This window comes from Leuresthes tenuis, unplaced genomic scaffold (genome assembly GCF_036924035.1).
Source record: "Leuresthes tenuis unplaced genomic scaffold, fLeuTen1.0.hap1 SCAF_19, whole genome shotgun sequence".
NCBI classification, from domain to species: Eukaryota; Metazoa; Chordata; class Actinopteri; order Atheriniformes; family Atherinopsidae; genus Leuresthes; species Leuresthes tenuis.
In genome coordinates, this window is record NW_027325373.1 from 2,757,060 (window position 1) to 2,772,500 (window position 15,441).

General features: G+C 41.6%; 1 protein-coding gene across 3 annotated transcripts in view; it reads left to right on the forward strand.

The window, feature by feature from the left end:
* tcf4 (transcription factor 4) overlaps positions 1-15,441 on the forward strand; it is a 236,508-nt gene that overhangs the window by 49,297 nt on the left and 171,770 nt on the right. For all 3 annotated transcript variants that reach the window (XM_072372628.1, XM_072372629.1, XM_072372627.1), the window contains exons 4-5: positions 8,329-8,384; positions 8,826-8,901. In XM_072372628.1, coding sequence (XP_072228729.1) covers positions 8,329-8,384; positions 8,826-8,901 — 132 coding nt within the window. The remainder of the gene's footprint in view (positions 1-8,328; positions 8,385-8,825; positions 8,902-15,441) is intronic.

Consider the following 15,441-nt stretch of genomic DNA (forward strand, 5'->3'; position numbering starts at 1 on the left):
CCACAATAACCGCTTAGCCCTTCCCACCCACTGATTTAAAATAAAAATTAAAATTAAAAATTAAAAAAATAGATATAAACCATAACATACTTACAAAAAATAAATCAAATAAATTAAAAAAAAAATCAAAAAATAGATATAAACCATAACATACTTACAAAAAATAAATCAAATAAATTAAAAAAAAATCAAAAAATAGATATAAACCATAACATACTCACAAAAAATAAATAAAATAAATTAAAAAAAAAATCAAAAAATAGATATAAACCATAACATACTTACAAAAAATAAATTAAATAAATAAAAAAATTAAAAAAATAGATATAAACCATAACATACTCACAAAAAATAAATAAAAATTTTAAAAAAATAGATATAAACCATAACATACTTACAAAAAATAAATAAAATAAAGCAAAATAAAATGACAAAATAAGACAGAAAGATAAATATAAAGTAGTAAGTGGGCATCTAGTCACTTTCTGGGTGAATAGTAGTTCTGTTTAGGTATTCTAAGAAAGGCTGCCAGGTTTTGTTAAAGGCATTATCAGAACCTGCCAGAGAGAATCTAACCTTCTCAAGTTTGAGAATGGAGAATTATGATGGAGAATTATTATGTCCCACGTTTATTGTGTGACTGACACCTTTCCATCACTTTCACTGTGAACCAGCACGTTTTGCCATTGAATCGGCTTGTTGGAGCTGCCTGCTTACACTATAGACACGCAGTTATTTAAACTGTCAAACACACTTTTTTCCTTACACCAGTCTGGAAAGTATATCTTAATTTCTTTTTAATTTAAAAGCAGTGCAGGGTAACATTACATCATTAAAAACAACTGATTCGATTACAGGATTACACCCATTTAAAAGTAATTAGTTGTATTACTTTCAACCAAAAATAACAAATATAAACACCTCATTGCAATTCTTTGTGCACTTTGTTAACCAAGTAACATTTTCCCTTAAATGCACAGGCTGCTCCCCCCCCTTATCATATAGCCTAATCTGTAGAGTGTGATCTGAAACTGCAGGCTAACAACAGCTAACAAATGTCGTCTTATTAACAGTTGTGATTACAGATATGATTACTCATGTAGCTTAATGAGTTTTAGGATTTTTATCAATGATTTATCAATGATCTCCTGGAAAGATGGCGACCCTGCAGCATCTCCTTTACCAGGTAATCAGCAGCATGTTGATTCATTTTCTTTGGAAGAGGAGCTTTAGCTGAGTTGAAAGCTAGCTGTTGTTAAGAAGCCTTAAGCTGCTTCCTCACATCTGAAGCAGAGATATTTGCTGCTAACGTACACTTATTGTCACCCAGGCACAAATTTACAGTTGTATGAAAACTTTCCCGCTCAGTAGCTGCAACAGATGGCTCCTTTAGGAAACTAGGAAAGGATTAGGTGAACTGTAAAAGTAATGCTTACCACAAAAAGTAATGTGGTAAGTACTCCACAAAGAAAAGAGAAGTCTTTAAGCAGCTTGGTGAAAAATGAACCCAGACAGAAATATCTGTATAGTGCTCAGTCTCATCAAAGGATCTCAAACTCAAATCCATAGCTGAGATCTTTGTTAACTGTATGGAGGAAGCAGAGTTTGTTGTTTGACTCTCTGTGATGTGGGGAAGAAACAGGAAGAAAGCGCCGGAGAAGCAGACTGCAAATGCAGCTAACTGAAGAGGTGAGCCGATTCATTATCCCGTTAGATGCGTTATTTTACAATCACCGCAACCCAAAATCAAAAGACACCAAGCAGCCGCTTCCCCGGCTTTTTGTGCCCCCCTCTGCGTAGCAAGAGGAAGGGGGCGGGTGGTCCCATCCTCTCTTTGTGCGACAGCCTCCCTGCTCTCCTGTGACAGATCACCAACCAGAGTGGTTAGACAGGACGCTGGGAAGGGGCCTACAGTTCTTGAAATAGCCTCAGTCCTCAGGAAGAGAGCGATAATGATGGTCTCTCAGCAGGAGACGTGGAAGAGTTTCATCCTCAGTGCTTAGGCTAGTTGTGCCGCATTAAATTCAAGAGACTGCGTGGAAATTAGAAAGAAATTCTAGAGTAAGAAGTTGTTTTTTTCCCCAACATATGAAAGATGAGAGATGAATCCTCTTTCTCCACTTGGAGCGCAGCGCTCAGGAGTCTTTTGGAAAGTGGAGCGTCATAGCAGACGTGTTCCTTCCTCATTATCCTGTCTAATCAGGCAGGGAGAAAGCTGCTCCTACGCTGGTTAGAGATCAGTTTGAGGGAGGCAAAACTCATGTATGTGGAGAGGATGGAGCCGACTGCTCAGGCCCGGTCAGGAGGAGGCCTCAGCAGAGAGTGGAAAGGTGGAGCTGACAGGAGGCTCTGCTCTCATTAAACACATAAAAGGATTCATCTCTCCAGGCCGTTAAATGTTTTTATGCAAGCAAATGTTTTCTCCTGGTTGTTCTGTGTCCATATACAGGCGAAATTGCAGCTCTGTTGGACCGGGTCTGTCCATCCGCTGAAACCTTTTGGCTTCAGATTCGTGTTTTTTGTTCAGCAGTTGCCCTGATGATGTTCACTCTTGTCGTCTCTTTTGTCGTTGCTATGGTAATAAGATGTCAATAGATCTGGCAACTCCATCTTCATCTCCAACTGTCCTCTCAATTGGAGCTGCGTATCCACGGAGACGAGAAAAGAAGACTTTTTTTTTTTTATCAAAGTTCAGAGGGAGGGTGCCATCTGCTGTGGTGCCTTGCTCAAAAGCTTCATGGCATCCTGACCTCATAGAGAGGATATTTATCTTTTTTCTTTTTTTATTAAGTGTGGGGACTGTCTCCATAATCTTTAATCTTTAACTTTGAGGAAGAGAAAAGGAGGATGAAAAGAAAGGAAATAAAATAAAAAAGGAGGAGAGCTGCTGTAGGGAAAGAAAGGAGGAAGAAATGAAGCAGGGAAAACAGACGGGATGAGAAGACAGAGCGTAAAAATCATCATCAGACACACTCAGATAAGACAGTAAGAATTAAGAATCAGATTACATCTCTGCATCTTCTCATTGAAAGCTGCTTAAACCGTCTAACACTCTCAATCCCACAGTGTGTGTGATTACAGAGAATAATAACATGATTGTAGTTCGGTCAAAGCACAAGAAGCTTTCCTTTGCCTTAAATAAGAGGACTGACTCACATCTTTGTGTCACACTTTCTTTTTACAGCGGAAGCTTTTTGTCAGCATCACCTCTCCTTTTTCTCTCTTTTCCTCTGCTTATTTCACCGCTCTTTGTTTCCTTTCCTCATTTCTTCTTTTCTGTAATTTTGGCCTTGCCCCCCTCCCTCTGCTTCAGTTTGTGAAGTTAAAACAGAGCCACTGAAAAAGTGAATTTCACCTAATTCCTGGAGTCCTGTCCTGTTACTACGTCCTGTTCTGTCTCCCCGAACCTTTAAGAAGACACAACAAGTCTTTTTTTTCACAAACTGACACAAATAAAGATGCTTGACTGGCGTTTTTATTCTCTAAAACTTACATTTCAGCAGCTGGACCGTGGACAGCTGGTAGGCTACTGATGCCACTGTCAGGCACAATCTCATCACAAGTCATGTGTTGAACTGGCACATCGTGTCACAACACAGAACGTAACGGCTGCTGGCCATTTAATAACACTCATGTCATAATTCCTCTGTAACATATCGACTCCACAGACTTCACTGTCACTTCATATTCCAGTTTGAAGATGTTTAATCCGAAAAACATGGCTCAGATAACTTGAAAAAGCTCGCTTTAGTCGAAGCAAAGTAAACCAACAACAGAATCATGTGTGATAGTAAATAAATGAGTTTAGCATCAGCAGATGGATGTTGGATTTCTTCTGATTATAGACCAGAATTACAACAAGCAGCAGCTACAGAACTGTGTATTTGACGGTTCCTCATTACATCTTCTTTTTAGAGGCAGATGTGAGATCACAGTCTTGGGTAAATCTATCTCAGCAGGCTTTGAGCTTCATGTCTGCAGCCAAGATAAATACTTTCAGACAAATCAGCGCCCCGTACCTGTATGAACGGGCTGCTTAGAGGTTTGACAACAATTAGCAATGGTGTAGATGCTTGTAGCGACATTGTGGGCCTTGAATTTATCCAACTGGCTTCAGTCTGCTCATCTGATTGGCTGCAGCAAGCCTATGATCGATAGAGACGGTTCATGCAGTCAACTGGCAGGTACTTTTTTGAAAGCTTCTGCTTTGCAAATCATCTGGCATCAGGTTAAATTACATCTCTGGGAAATCCTTGTATAAATGTCTGTTTTTGTTAATATAATTCCTCCATGCTTATCTCTGTTTGTACAGAACAGACCAAATGTTATCGCATATTATAGGCATCTTCTACGAGGTAGAAATTAGAAATCTCCGGTAAATGAGGCAGTCGTCAGTCATGTGACATCATTGTCACTTTTTGGTTTAATAACTGAGACCAGAGCTTAAATTCAACAGTGTTTTGATTTTTCCCCGTCGTTTAAATGTGCTCAAACTAAATGTAACATGAATTATTCATAGTTAATTTCCCCCATGATTATGTATGAAGTGAAATATTATAAAGAAAACAATGTTTTACCTTAAAAAACAGTTTTCGTGCCATGTTTTTTAGCTTTTTTTTTTAACTGTAAACAGGAAAGTCACACAGCGGAAATCCCACATCGTCGTCGATGACCTGTCTCAAGTTTTTGTGCAACAGAAATAAGATTATTGGAAAAAAAAAACTAAAATCATTACCACACACACACACAAAATATCTAATTTTACAAAAGAGCCAAAGAGTGGCTCAGTGGTAATACTTGGGCACAGGCCTGTTTTTGTCCTCAGATCAGACACACACATATACACACATAGGCTAACTGTATTAATAGGAGTCTGTTTTGTGTCAGGCAGGTCTTAATAGGATCAGTGTGAGAGACATGGGGCTGTCTGTCAGTCTAAGTTCATTAACTGATGATAGATAACCTGCTCTGTGTGTGCATGTGTGTGTGTTAGGGTTCGAGCACGGCAGAGATGTGTGTAAATGTGCTTTTAAGAGTGTGCCTCCCTGCTTGTGTGTAAATTCTCTCTCTCTCGTGTAATTTATAGCCCTCAATTGGAGGCCTTATCAGGTGCAGGACACATGGACGCCTCCTTCTCCCCTACTTCTTTCACATCTCTTAAGTCCTGCACACCAACTTGTATTTTTCCCCTCCTCCCTCTCATCCAGTCTCTCCCTCCTCGTACTTCCCAACACAGAGGGACGTTTTCTTTAATTGCTGTTCCCCCTCTTCACCTCTAACTTGCGTATGTCTGGACCGGTTGTCTTCAAACTTTCTTTTTCCGCCATTTATCCGTTTTTCTCTTCTCTCTTAAAAAGATCATCGATGTCACCTGTACTGGTAGACAACTGCAGAGACATTTGGTTGAAGCAACTCGCTAGCTATTAGGGAAGGTAATCTAAAACTTTCAGTAGTTCGAGTCCGTGGAATCGTTAATCACCTGCCTCCGCTAACGTCTGACGCATTTGCGCGATGACGTCATGCGCACGCTTTATATTTTGGCTCGGAACGTTTCCAACATGGCGCCGAGGCAGAAGCGCTCCAAAGTTTGGTTATATTTCCCCAAAAAGGACGATACTAGGGCGAGTTGCAACACGTGCAGAGCTGTTATCACATCAAAGGGGGAAATACCTCCAACATGGTGAAACATTTGACCACACAGCATGCAGTTACTGTGCACGAATGTAAAGTCTTTAACACGCTGCTAAGCGATGGCGGCGACTCTCGCGGGGGAGCTCGTGGCACAGCGTCTTCCGTCTCAAAAGTCCCAGGTAACTCAGGGCTCTCAAGTCTCACGCATTGAGCGTGACAGTCACGCTTGTCGGTCTGTTGTCACGCACTCCCGCCACACATTGTATTTGTCACGCTGTAAAAAAAAAAAAAACGGCAGGAAACAAGCACGTCTCCCGTGAGTCTGAGCAGAGCAGTTATTAATAACAGCAACACTAATAATTATAATATTATTAATGAAAGACCCCCATTCCCGGGACCCGCCCAGCGGGGTTTCAACGCCTGCATTGAAAACTTCCAGGTGCGGTTGATTGTAATAATATTAGCAACATACTGTGAATAACTTCCATCTGATATTAACATGTAGTTGACATACCTGTAGCTGCCCCTTTCATCAGGCAGGGAAAAGTAAAATGAGGCAAATATAGATGAAATGTTGGTGCATACTTTAAATTAAAGCGTTACAACAATCAAAGCCATTTGTTCTATATATAACTGGACGAGAATCGATAACGAACTGAATCGATATCGATAATGGAACCGGAATTACTGACTTCTTTACAGTTCCTATCCCTACTAACTACACACTCATATTTTGATTGGATGTTCCCTAAATCTCACAGACTAGTGAAGTAAAGCCTATACTCACAAACTTCAAAGAATAAAGTGTGTATTCACTAAATCAAACTTGATTTTTCCTTCACAAAGTGTGTGGTTATGTTCTTTGATTCGACCTCATCGAGTGTATTTCCTAAACCACAGCGATCAGCTCACTCTGATGTGTTACCAAAAATCCAGCTCATTCCCAACTGCGTGTTTGAAAATTGAATTTTTGTGCTCCTAAATCCAAGTGTTCATCAGGTGTTTAGACATAAATCCCCCCCCCAACCCAAACGATCGACTATCTGTTAAAGTAACCCTAAATCCGATTTAACGTTATTGTTCATTTCTTTTTTTCATTCGTGTAATTTCACTAAACCTGCTTATGTTTTATTCTAATCTGTCTGTTTCTATTCACTTGTAGGAATAACGTAGCCCAAAGGTACTCTTATCATGGTATCAACTTCTGGCTTCACACCAAATAGCTTTTTGTAACTGAACCAGTTTATTTCCACTGTGCTCTCACACACTCACACACAGATAAGCTGACATTCCCAATGACTCGACAATGAATGTAAGCTGCTCGCTGTACACACACTGACACAGAGGAGAGCCTATTGAAGAGAGATTTGTGAATAACAATGCATTCATCGGCTGTGTACATATGCGAGAGCAGCGCTTGCACATTTCCTGCTACATCAATGAGTTGATCTGTCATACACAATATATCGTTGCTTCATATTAACGCTTTTCCAGCTGTTTTCAGCCTTCTCACACGATTGCGTTAAGCTATCAGGGAGTGTTTAGTTAAAGTGGTAAAATGTCAGTGAAGAAACGTCCCCGTTCCCCAGAGGAAGCCACCGCTTGACCCTGGTGGCCACGGCTTATTGTGACTTTTTTCATCCTCTCTCTGTCAGATGTTCTAAGAACTTCTTGAATTCTCATCTGGCACCATTTTCAGGTCACCTGTGACCTAACAGTAAGCGGTCTGACTTGCCAGATATAATTCAGTGATCCTGCGTGATGGCAGTGGGATTAATGGCCTGCAGGAAGCTTAAAGAGCCATTAAATTTTGTGGAGACACATTAAAGGCTCAACAATCATAATCAATAATATTTAATGACATGGAGAGTGGAGGTAAAGTGATATACGCCACTTTAGTTGATTGTAGACATATTCTCACTTATATAAAGGCCATTGAGTGTTGAAGTGTGTTGTTATGTTGAAAGTGGTGAGAATATTGCATTTAATCAGTAGTTTAAGAAATGGTTTGCAATAAAGTGCATGTGGTGTTCGCATTGTCCCGTTTTATTTAAAGCATTTGGATTATTATTAACTTAATTTTCTCATTAAAGGATTGATTTTAACGACTTTAATGAATTTCTGTTTATTAGTTTTTTAGAAATTAGAAATAGGTTAATTAGTCAGTAGGTCCAGAATTGAACTATTTATTGATATCTAAACCTGACCGTGTGTTGTTTTTGTTTTTTATCCCCGACCTTTATATCTAAAGCAATGTATATATATATATATATATATATATATATATCTTTTTAAATACCAAAGCCTAACCTGCCATGACAGAGAAGTAGAAAAGTTGTGGAACGATACTTGTTCGGATGTGGCTTTAACTCCATTGTGACATTCAGGCCTTTGTTCTTTCTTCAAAGGATCCTTTAACATTTTACAGTTGTGCAGAATCACTTTCTGATACTTTTATGCTCTTATTCCCTTACAAAACACGCCTGTGTTTACATTTTTCTGCAAATGACAACAAAGGCATGCAGTGTTTTAGGAGCCTTGAAAATGTAAAAAGGGATTTTACAGCTTTGTGTGACAGTTTCACCATTTGTTCTCAGTGCTGGACCAACATGAGACTTCATTGTTTTTTACTTTTTCCGTCTCTGGTCATTGAAATTAAACGGTCCATTTCCCCCCCCCCCATTCTCTCTCATACAGGTATGGAGGAGAGGACGAATGCAGCGTCGTGGGCGGCTGGAAGTCGTTCTTCTAAGGTACCGACTTACTACTTTTACTATTACAAACTTTAGCAACACTGCTGCTGGAATTATATATATATATTATTCTTTACTGATATTCTAGGGATGTCTTAAATCGTCTAACTTTTATTTCAACCAATACATCTGGGGGGCGTTTTTAACAATATTTCCACCACATTTAAACCCATTCAAATATCTTTAAATCAGTTCATTCTGCAGTTTAAAATCCTTTTGAAAGAGCTCATAGCCACACTTGCACTGTTTAAGGCAGAACAATATTCGCCCACCGGCATCTAAAGGAAACGCCCGGTCTTCTCGTGGCTTGGCATGGAAGCAGATTAGGAAATTGTTGAAAGTGTCAGACTACCACTGTGTCCTCTGCAGCTGTACATGAGAAGAACTCAGATTACATCACTGCTGTCAGATTATAACGTGTGACCCTGTCTCCCTCCTCAGAGTTATGCAGATGGGTCCCAGTACATGGCGTCACATGACAGCCTCTCACCTCCGTACACCAACTCCAGGCTAGCAGGTACGGCGCAGGTTAAGCGTGTGTCTGTCATTATTCTGAACTCTACTTCTTTCTTGTCATGGACTGTGGCTTCGTGGCTTTGTCGGGACGCGTGTGTGTGTTTGTGTGTGTGCGTCTGCAGAGAATTAGCGAAACATTAGTGTACACTGGAGGAGACAGGTCATCTGGCATGAGATTTCTCTCTCACTCTCTCTCGGCCCACTGTGTGGAAAAACGCCAGGGAGTGTGTGCTCATTTACCCATGATGCTCTCTGCCTCTGGCTCTCTCCGATGTGGCGCCAGTTGTGAGCAAATGGCCACTGACACAGATAATCTGCCTCTCTCCTTCTCTCATTCACACACACGGAGCATCATATAATCACTGAGACTCAAACACACATACTGCACAGAACTTAATTACCTTTGACTGGATGCATCAAATATAGAAGATGTCAGCTCTCAGCTCTCCAACCCTACCTGCTCTCCGGCTCTCGCTGCTCCTTTCGCTCACTTTTCGAGGCAACTCTCTCTCCCTCTTGTGAAACATTTGATCTTGAACCTTTCAGGTTGGAGAGTTAAATCACTTTTGTTTCCTATATTTGTCAGAGAAATGCCAGCAACACAAAAGCTCAGATAGTCCGATCAGCGCCCCGAGTTATAAGAGAGCCAAAGAAAGAAGAGTTTATAGCATGTAGAGAGAGATTCTCCAAAGTGCTTATTGATCGGTGACGTGTTACTGGGGGCTCACACCAAAAGCGTTGTGAGCGACCACAGCCGCTCACGACGCTCACAACCCGCCGCTTGTTCTTCTTCTGCCGCCGGAAGTGGCCAAAGGGGCGGGGCTCTAGCAACTATCATATATATATATAATAATATATATATAATAATCCATCCATACATCGGTTCCCTCTTTCACCATGGATCGTACTCTTGGCAGCCTTCTTTGTGTTTCTTTGTGTTTGCGCTCTGCCCTTTTCCGCTTTTTTCCACCTTTTTTTTTGCCTTTTTTTCCACCTTTTTTCCACCTTTTTCCACCTTTTTCCCGCCTTTTTTTCCACCTTTTTTCCGCCTTCGGAAACCAGATCGGCCCTAATTGGCTGTCGTCGCGTCGCGTCACTGCTCATTTGCATAAAGTTGAGCCTTTCTCAACTCTTGAAGCTCATGAAGCTCATGAAGCTCACAACCTGCCGCTTGTTCTTCTTCTGCCGCCGGAAGCAGCCAAAGGGGCGGGGCTTATATGTATATGTATATATATAGCAACTAGCATATATATATATATAATAATCCATCCATACATCGGTTCCCTCTTTCACCATGGATCGTACTCTTGGCAGCCTTCTTTGTGTTTCTTTGTGTTTTTTTGCCCTTTTCCGCTTTTTTCCACCTTTTTTTCACCTTTTTTCCGCCTTTGGAATCCAGATCGGCCCTAATTGGCTGTCGTCGCGTCACTGCTCATTTGCATAAAGTTGAGCCTTTCTCAACTCATGAAGCTCACAACGCCGGCCGCTCATCGACGTCAGCTTACATTGAAAATGAACGGCAGCTGGCCGCTCACAACGCTTTTGGTGTGAGGCCCCGGTAAGGGTGTCAGGATTAGGTATAAAAGGAGCATAGAACAGTTTCTTCAAGAGCAGGTGGGCTGTTTGTGTGAATCATTGATCAGTTAAAAAAGATGTAGACCTTGCAAAAATAAGAACGTTGGTCTTTCAGCTTCGGTTCAGGCAGTCTGAGCTACTGTCAGTGCATAAAGACAAAGGCAAGACGCCACTTTTGGGTGCACGTGACCTTCAAGCCCTCAGGCATTGGTGCATGAGAAACTGTCATGCAGACATGATCTTTATAGCCAGATGGGCTTGGGAGTACCTTGGAAAACTGCTGCTGGATCCAAATAAGTTTCCTGAAACTGTATTACACAAAGAGGAAGCCATAAATCAAGTCAGCACGGAGAGGCTGCCAAGTTTTCTGGGCTCATGTCAGAAGGACAGAAAGGCAGCGGCCACGTGTTGTGTGGTCAGATGAGTCCGTGTTTCGGCTGCTTTTGGGGAAGAAAAAATACATTTGGTGCTGTTTTCCAAAGATGAAAATGACCATAAAGGCTGTTCTGAGGTGCAAAAGCTGCTGTCTTTGTCCATGTTGGAAACCTTCACACATGCAAAGCTGCCACTGATGCAGAGTGTGCTGCTTTATATTTTCCAATTGTTTCATTGAAAAGGATTTCCTTTCTACTTTATTCTGTTTAAACAACTTAAAAAGCACATTGCATCCTGAGATGAACCCCTCCTGGCCGTGCACACATGAACACGTGTGAAACGGTTGCCCATGTCGGGGTGATCCATTGTGAGTGCGATGTGTTGTGACAGTGTTGTGATTACGGTTTGTATCTGCAGAGGCAGGCAATGGAGATTCAGAAATGGAAATATCATATTCTTCATCTGGCACAGGGGGAGCCGCAATTTACTTTTATAATGATAGCACTAAGAGACAAAGACAGCCAGGGATATGGAACACACACAATCACACAATCAGTTGTCTGGGAACCCTTTTCGCCTTCTACCTGCGACTGTTTTGGTTAAACAGAACCAGTCTGGTAAAATCCAACTGTCCTCCATGTTGATATTGCCTCATTTCTCTTTGTGTGGGTCCTGCTGGACACTGCAGTGCTTCATGTTTCAGCCCTAAAACTAACAGTTCTTCTTGGCTTCCTCCTGCGGCCCACCTGTGAGCATTTAGGTGGAAAATGTTTGGGTATTTATCACATTCTGTGCATTTTCTGCAGGTTTGTTTGGTGTTGTGATGGTTTGGCTGCACAGATGCTGTTAAAAGAACTGGATTTTATGGTGTTTATCGTCCAGTTCGGTCCTGAACTCTCCCAGAAGTTCTTGCATTTTCCTCAGGTTATACTCAGGTGTGCTGTATGTGGAGCTCAGCAGCAGAAGGACAGAAAGACTTCGGGTTTTAATGAACCCGACCTGAACGTGTTCAGTGTGAAGCTCTGGATCTGCCTCCCTGTCTCTCCCGTGTCTCTAACCTTGTCTGCCTTTCTTAACCCCCCCAAACAGATTAGAGTGATGTTATGCTCTAGATAATCAGTGAAGGGATTAGTGTCATCTCAGCGACCCCACTGGATTAATCTGCTGCCACACACACGCACGCACGCACGCTCACACACGTGCACACACGTGCACACACGTGCACAGTGAGACTCTGAGAATAATGTGTGAGTTTATGTGTTGTTGCCTGTGGAAATGTGGACTTGCTTTGACATATATGATCATTTCTAGGCACATATATCTGTGTTTCCTGCATGCACGAGCTGCGTGTGCACGTGAGAAAGTTTGATGATTCCTGTGTGTGTGTGTTTGAGGTTGTGATGCAGGTTTTCTCTGTGTGAGTGTGTGTGGGGGGGTTGGTTGTGTGTGCATTTCTTGTCAAGCTGGCAGGTCAAGCTGGTGTCAGGGTGTGTGATGTAAGCTTGTGTGTGAGAGTGTGTGCATGCTTTAATGTGAGCGGTGTGTGTGTGAGCTGTTAGTGTAGATGTGTGAGTGTGCACGTACTTTGTGTGTGTGATGTGCATGCTCAAGTTCACCTTGATGTTGTGTGTGATGATGCTTTCATTTGTGTGTGTGAGAGAGACAGGGTGCATTTGTTCCTAATGCTACCTTTCATGTGCATATACGTGCACATACGTGCACATATACGTGCATATGTGCATGTATATGCACATATATGTGCTTAGAAATGATCATATATGTCAAAGCAAGTCCACATTTACACAGTCAACAACACATAAACTCACACATTATTCTCAGATTCTCAATGCTGGATCACGTATATGTGCACGTATATGTGCACGTATATGTGCACGTATACGTGCATATATATGCATATATAATATTTATACACATATATTAGGGCTGTAAAGTCTAGTCGACTTATTGGTCGAGACATTCTTGATTAATTTCATACAGTCTGTGGTTAGTTTCATCAGGAGGAACGTACCAAGTGCTAATGGGGGTGTGTTCAGAGCCCCTCTGTTTCACAGGTAACAGCCTGTCTTCAGAGAACACCCCCCTTGTTTTCACTATTTTGTGTTACATTTTTTGTGTTACATTTTCCCAGAGTAACATTTTCCCAGTGTTACATTTTCCCAGTGTTTTTCCAGTGTTTCCCAGTGTAACATTTTCCCAGTGTTACATTTTCCCAGTGTTACATTTTCCCTGTGTAACATTTTCCCAGTGTAACATTTTCCCAGTGTTACATTTTCCCAGTGTTACATTTTCCCAGTGTTACATTTTCCCTGTGTAACATTTTCCCAGTGTAACATTTTCCCAGTGTTACATTTTCCCAGTGTTACATTTTCCCAGTGTGACATTTTCCCAGTGTTTCCCAGTGTAGCATTTTCCCAGTGTTACATTTTCCCAGTGTGACATTTTCCCAGTGTTTTCCCAGTGTTTCCCAGTGTTGCATTTTCCCAGTGTAACATTTTCCCAGTGTTACATTTTCCCAGTGTTACATTTTCCCTGTGTAACATTTTCCCAGTGTAACATTTTCCCAGTGTTACATTTTCCAAGTGTTACATTTTCCCAGTGTAACATTTTCCCAGTGTTACATTTTCCCAGTGTGACATTTTCCCAGTGTTTCCCAGTGTAGCATTTTCCCAGTGTTACATTTTCCCAGTGTGACATTTTCCCAGTGTTTTCCCAGTGTTTCCCAGTGTAGCATTTTCCCAGTGTTACATTTTCCCAGTGTTACATTTTCCAAGTGTTACATTTTCCCAGTGTTACATTTTCCCAGTGTAACATTTTCCCAGTGTTACATTTTCCCAGTGTAACATTTTCCCAGTCTTAAATTTTCCCAGTGTAAAATTTCCCCAGTGTTACATTTTCCCAGTGTTACATTTTCCCAGTGTAACATTTTCCCAGTGTTACATTTTCCCAGTGAAACATTAATACAGCCAATCGAGGGCAGCACGATCAGTTCTTGATCACTTGATTAATCCCTGGGGACTGTAACTTGGCACAGAAAGACGAGGCATGTTTTGATACTCGGTGCTACCGAAGCATTTCGGTCGGTGCCTTAAATAAACCGAAGTTTGGTACCCAGCCCTATATGTGTGTGAACTGTTCAAGTGTTTAGGTTTGTAAGGTTAAGGTTAAGTTCTGTAGCTTTCATGTGTATGAATGCCTGTATGTGGTTACACAGTTTTTGAATACCTGTTTCGTAGAACAGCTGCACCACCCACATACTCTGCACCCCCCTCCTATGCACAAACACACACACATTATAACTGTCACCTACATAGTAAATGCAGTCTCAGTGGTTTCGGCCTGTGAGCACATTAATTACATTAGAAGTAAACATTCTGATGTGGCTCCAGTTGAATAATGTTGCCAAAGGCTCTTCTTTCCAAAACATATCCAATTATGTTTGGTGCCAAAACTTAAACGGCGCAGATACAAGACAAAACCATTAAAAACACTGAGATACAAAAGTCTCAAATCAGACAGAAGCATCCGTCTCCGGAGCCTAGTTTTTGCCTTGATAACCGTAATAATGATGATATAGATAATGACTTTAGTTCAGAGAACACATTCATTTCATTTCAAAGTCAGGAGGCACCATCTCCATCTGTGCATCAGCGCAGAAGGAGGCCATTTGAAATGAGTTTTAAAGCTCTCTGAGTTGTTCTACCTGGTACATTTTGGCGGGTCCACCTTTGGTAACGTGTTAACTGTTAATTTTGAACTTTAAGAATTAGGGCTGTGTGAATAAGTAGTTTTCCTCGCAGTGGGCAGCGGTCAAAGTGCTCTCCATCTGATGGGAGCTGCTTAGAAAGGAGCCACAGATGAGCGAACAGGATGAAAAGCAGCAGTAAAATCATGAGAAATAATAAATCGGTACATTCTAACCTCTTCCATTTGTCTCAGATTGTGTTGCAGCCATTTTCTGGTGCATTAAACCGAGGCATACAGTATGTATAACTGTGTGTAGACCTGATGATCTCCACTCCCCCACCTCTCCTCCTGCTGTTTCTGTTGAAATGCAGTGAGTCAGCCGTCTGTCTCACCTCTGTGTGACCTTATTAATGAGTGTTGAGCTACGAGGCTGGACCCCCCCTGAGGAGGTCACATCTGGACACTTTATTTAGAAATACATATCTGTCCCTTTCTTTTTGTTACCTCTCTGTTTCTCAGAAATGCTCAAACACGTGTTGTGCTGTCACCCGTTTTCTTTCTCCTCATTCTGCTTTGTCTTATTCTAAATTTCCTTCTGGATTTGATGGATTTGATCCACTGTTCCTGTCTCCTTTCCCCCTCTTTACCACATCGTTTCCCTCCTCTCTCGCCTCCCTCCCCACACCAGGAGCTCCTCACCTCAGCTAGGTGCGGTGCCAGGGTCGCCCCCTTTGGCACCATCCTATCTCCCTGAGCAGAGTCTAGCATTTTGTGCTCAGAATGTTTAAACATGATGAAAACAAGAGGAGAAACAAAGAGAAGAGGCAGCCAGAAAGCAGAGAGAAGGCAAAGAAAAGACGAGGGTGGCACAGATGATTCATTTCTA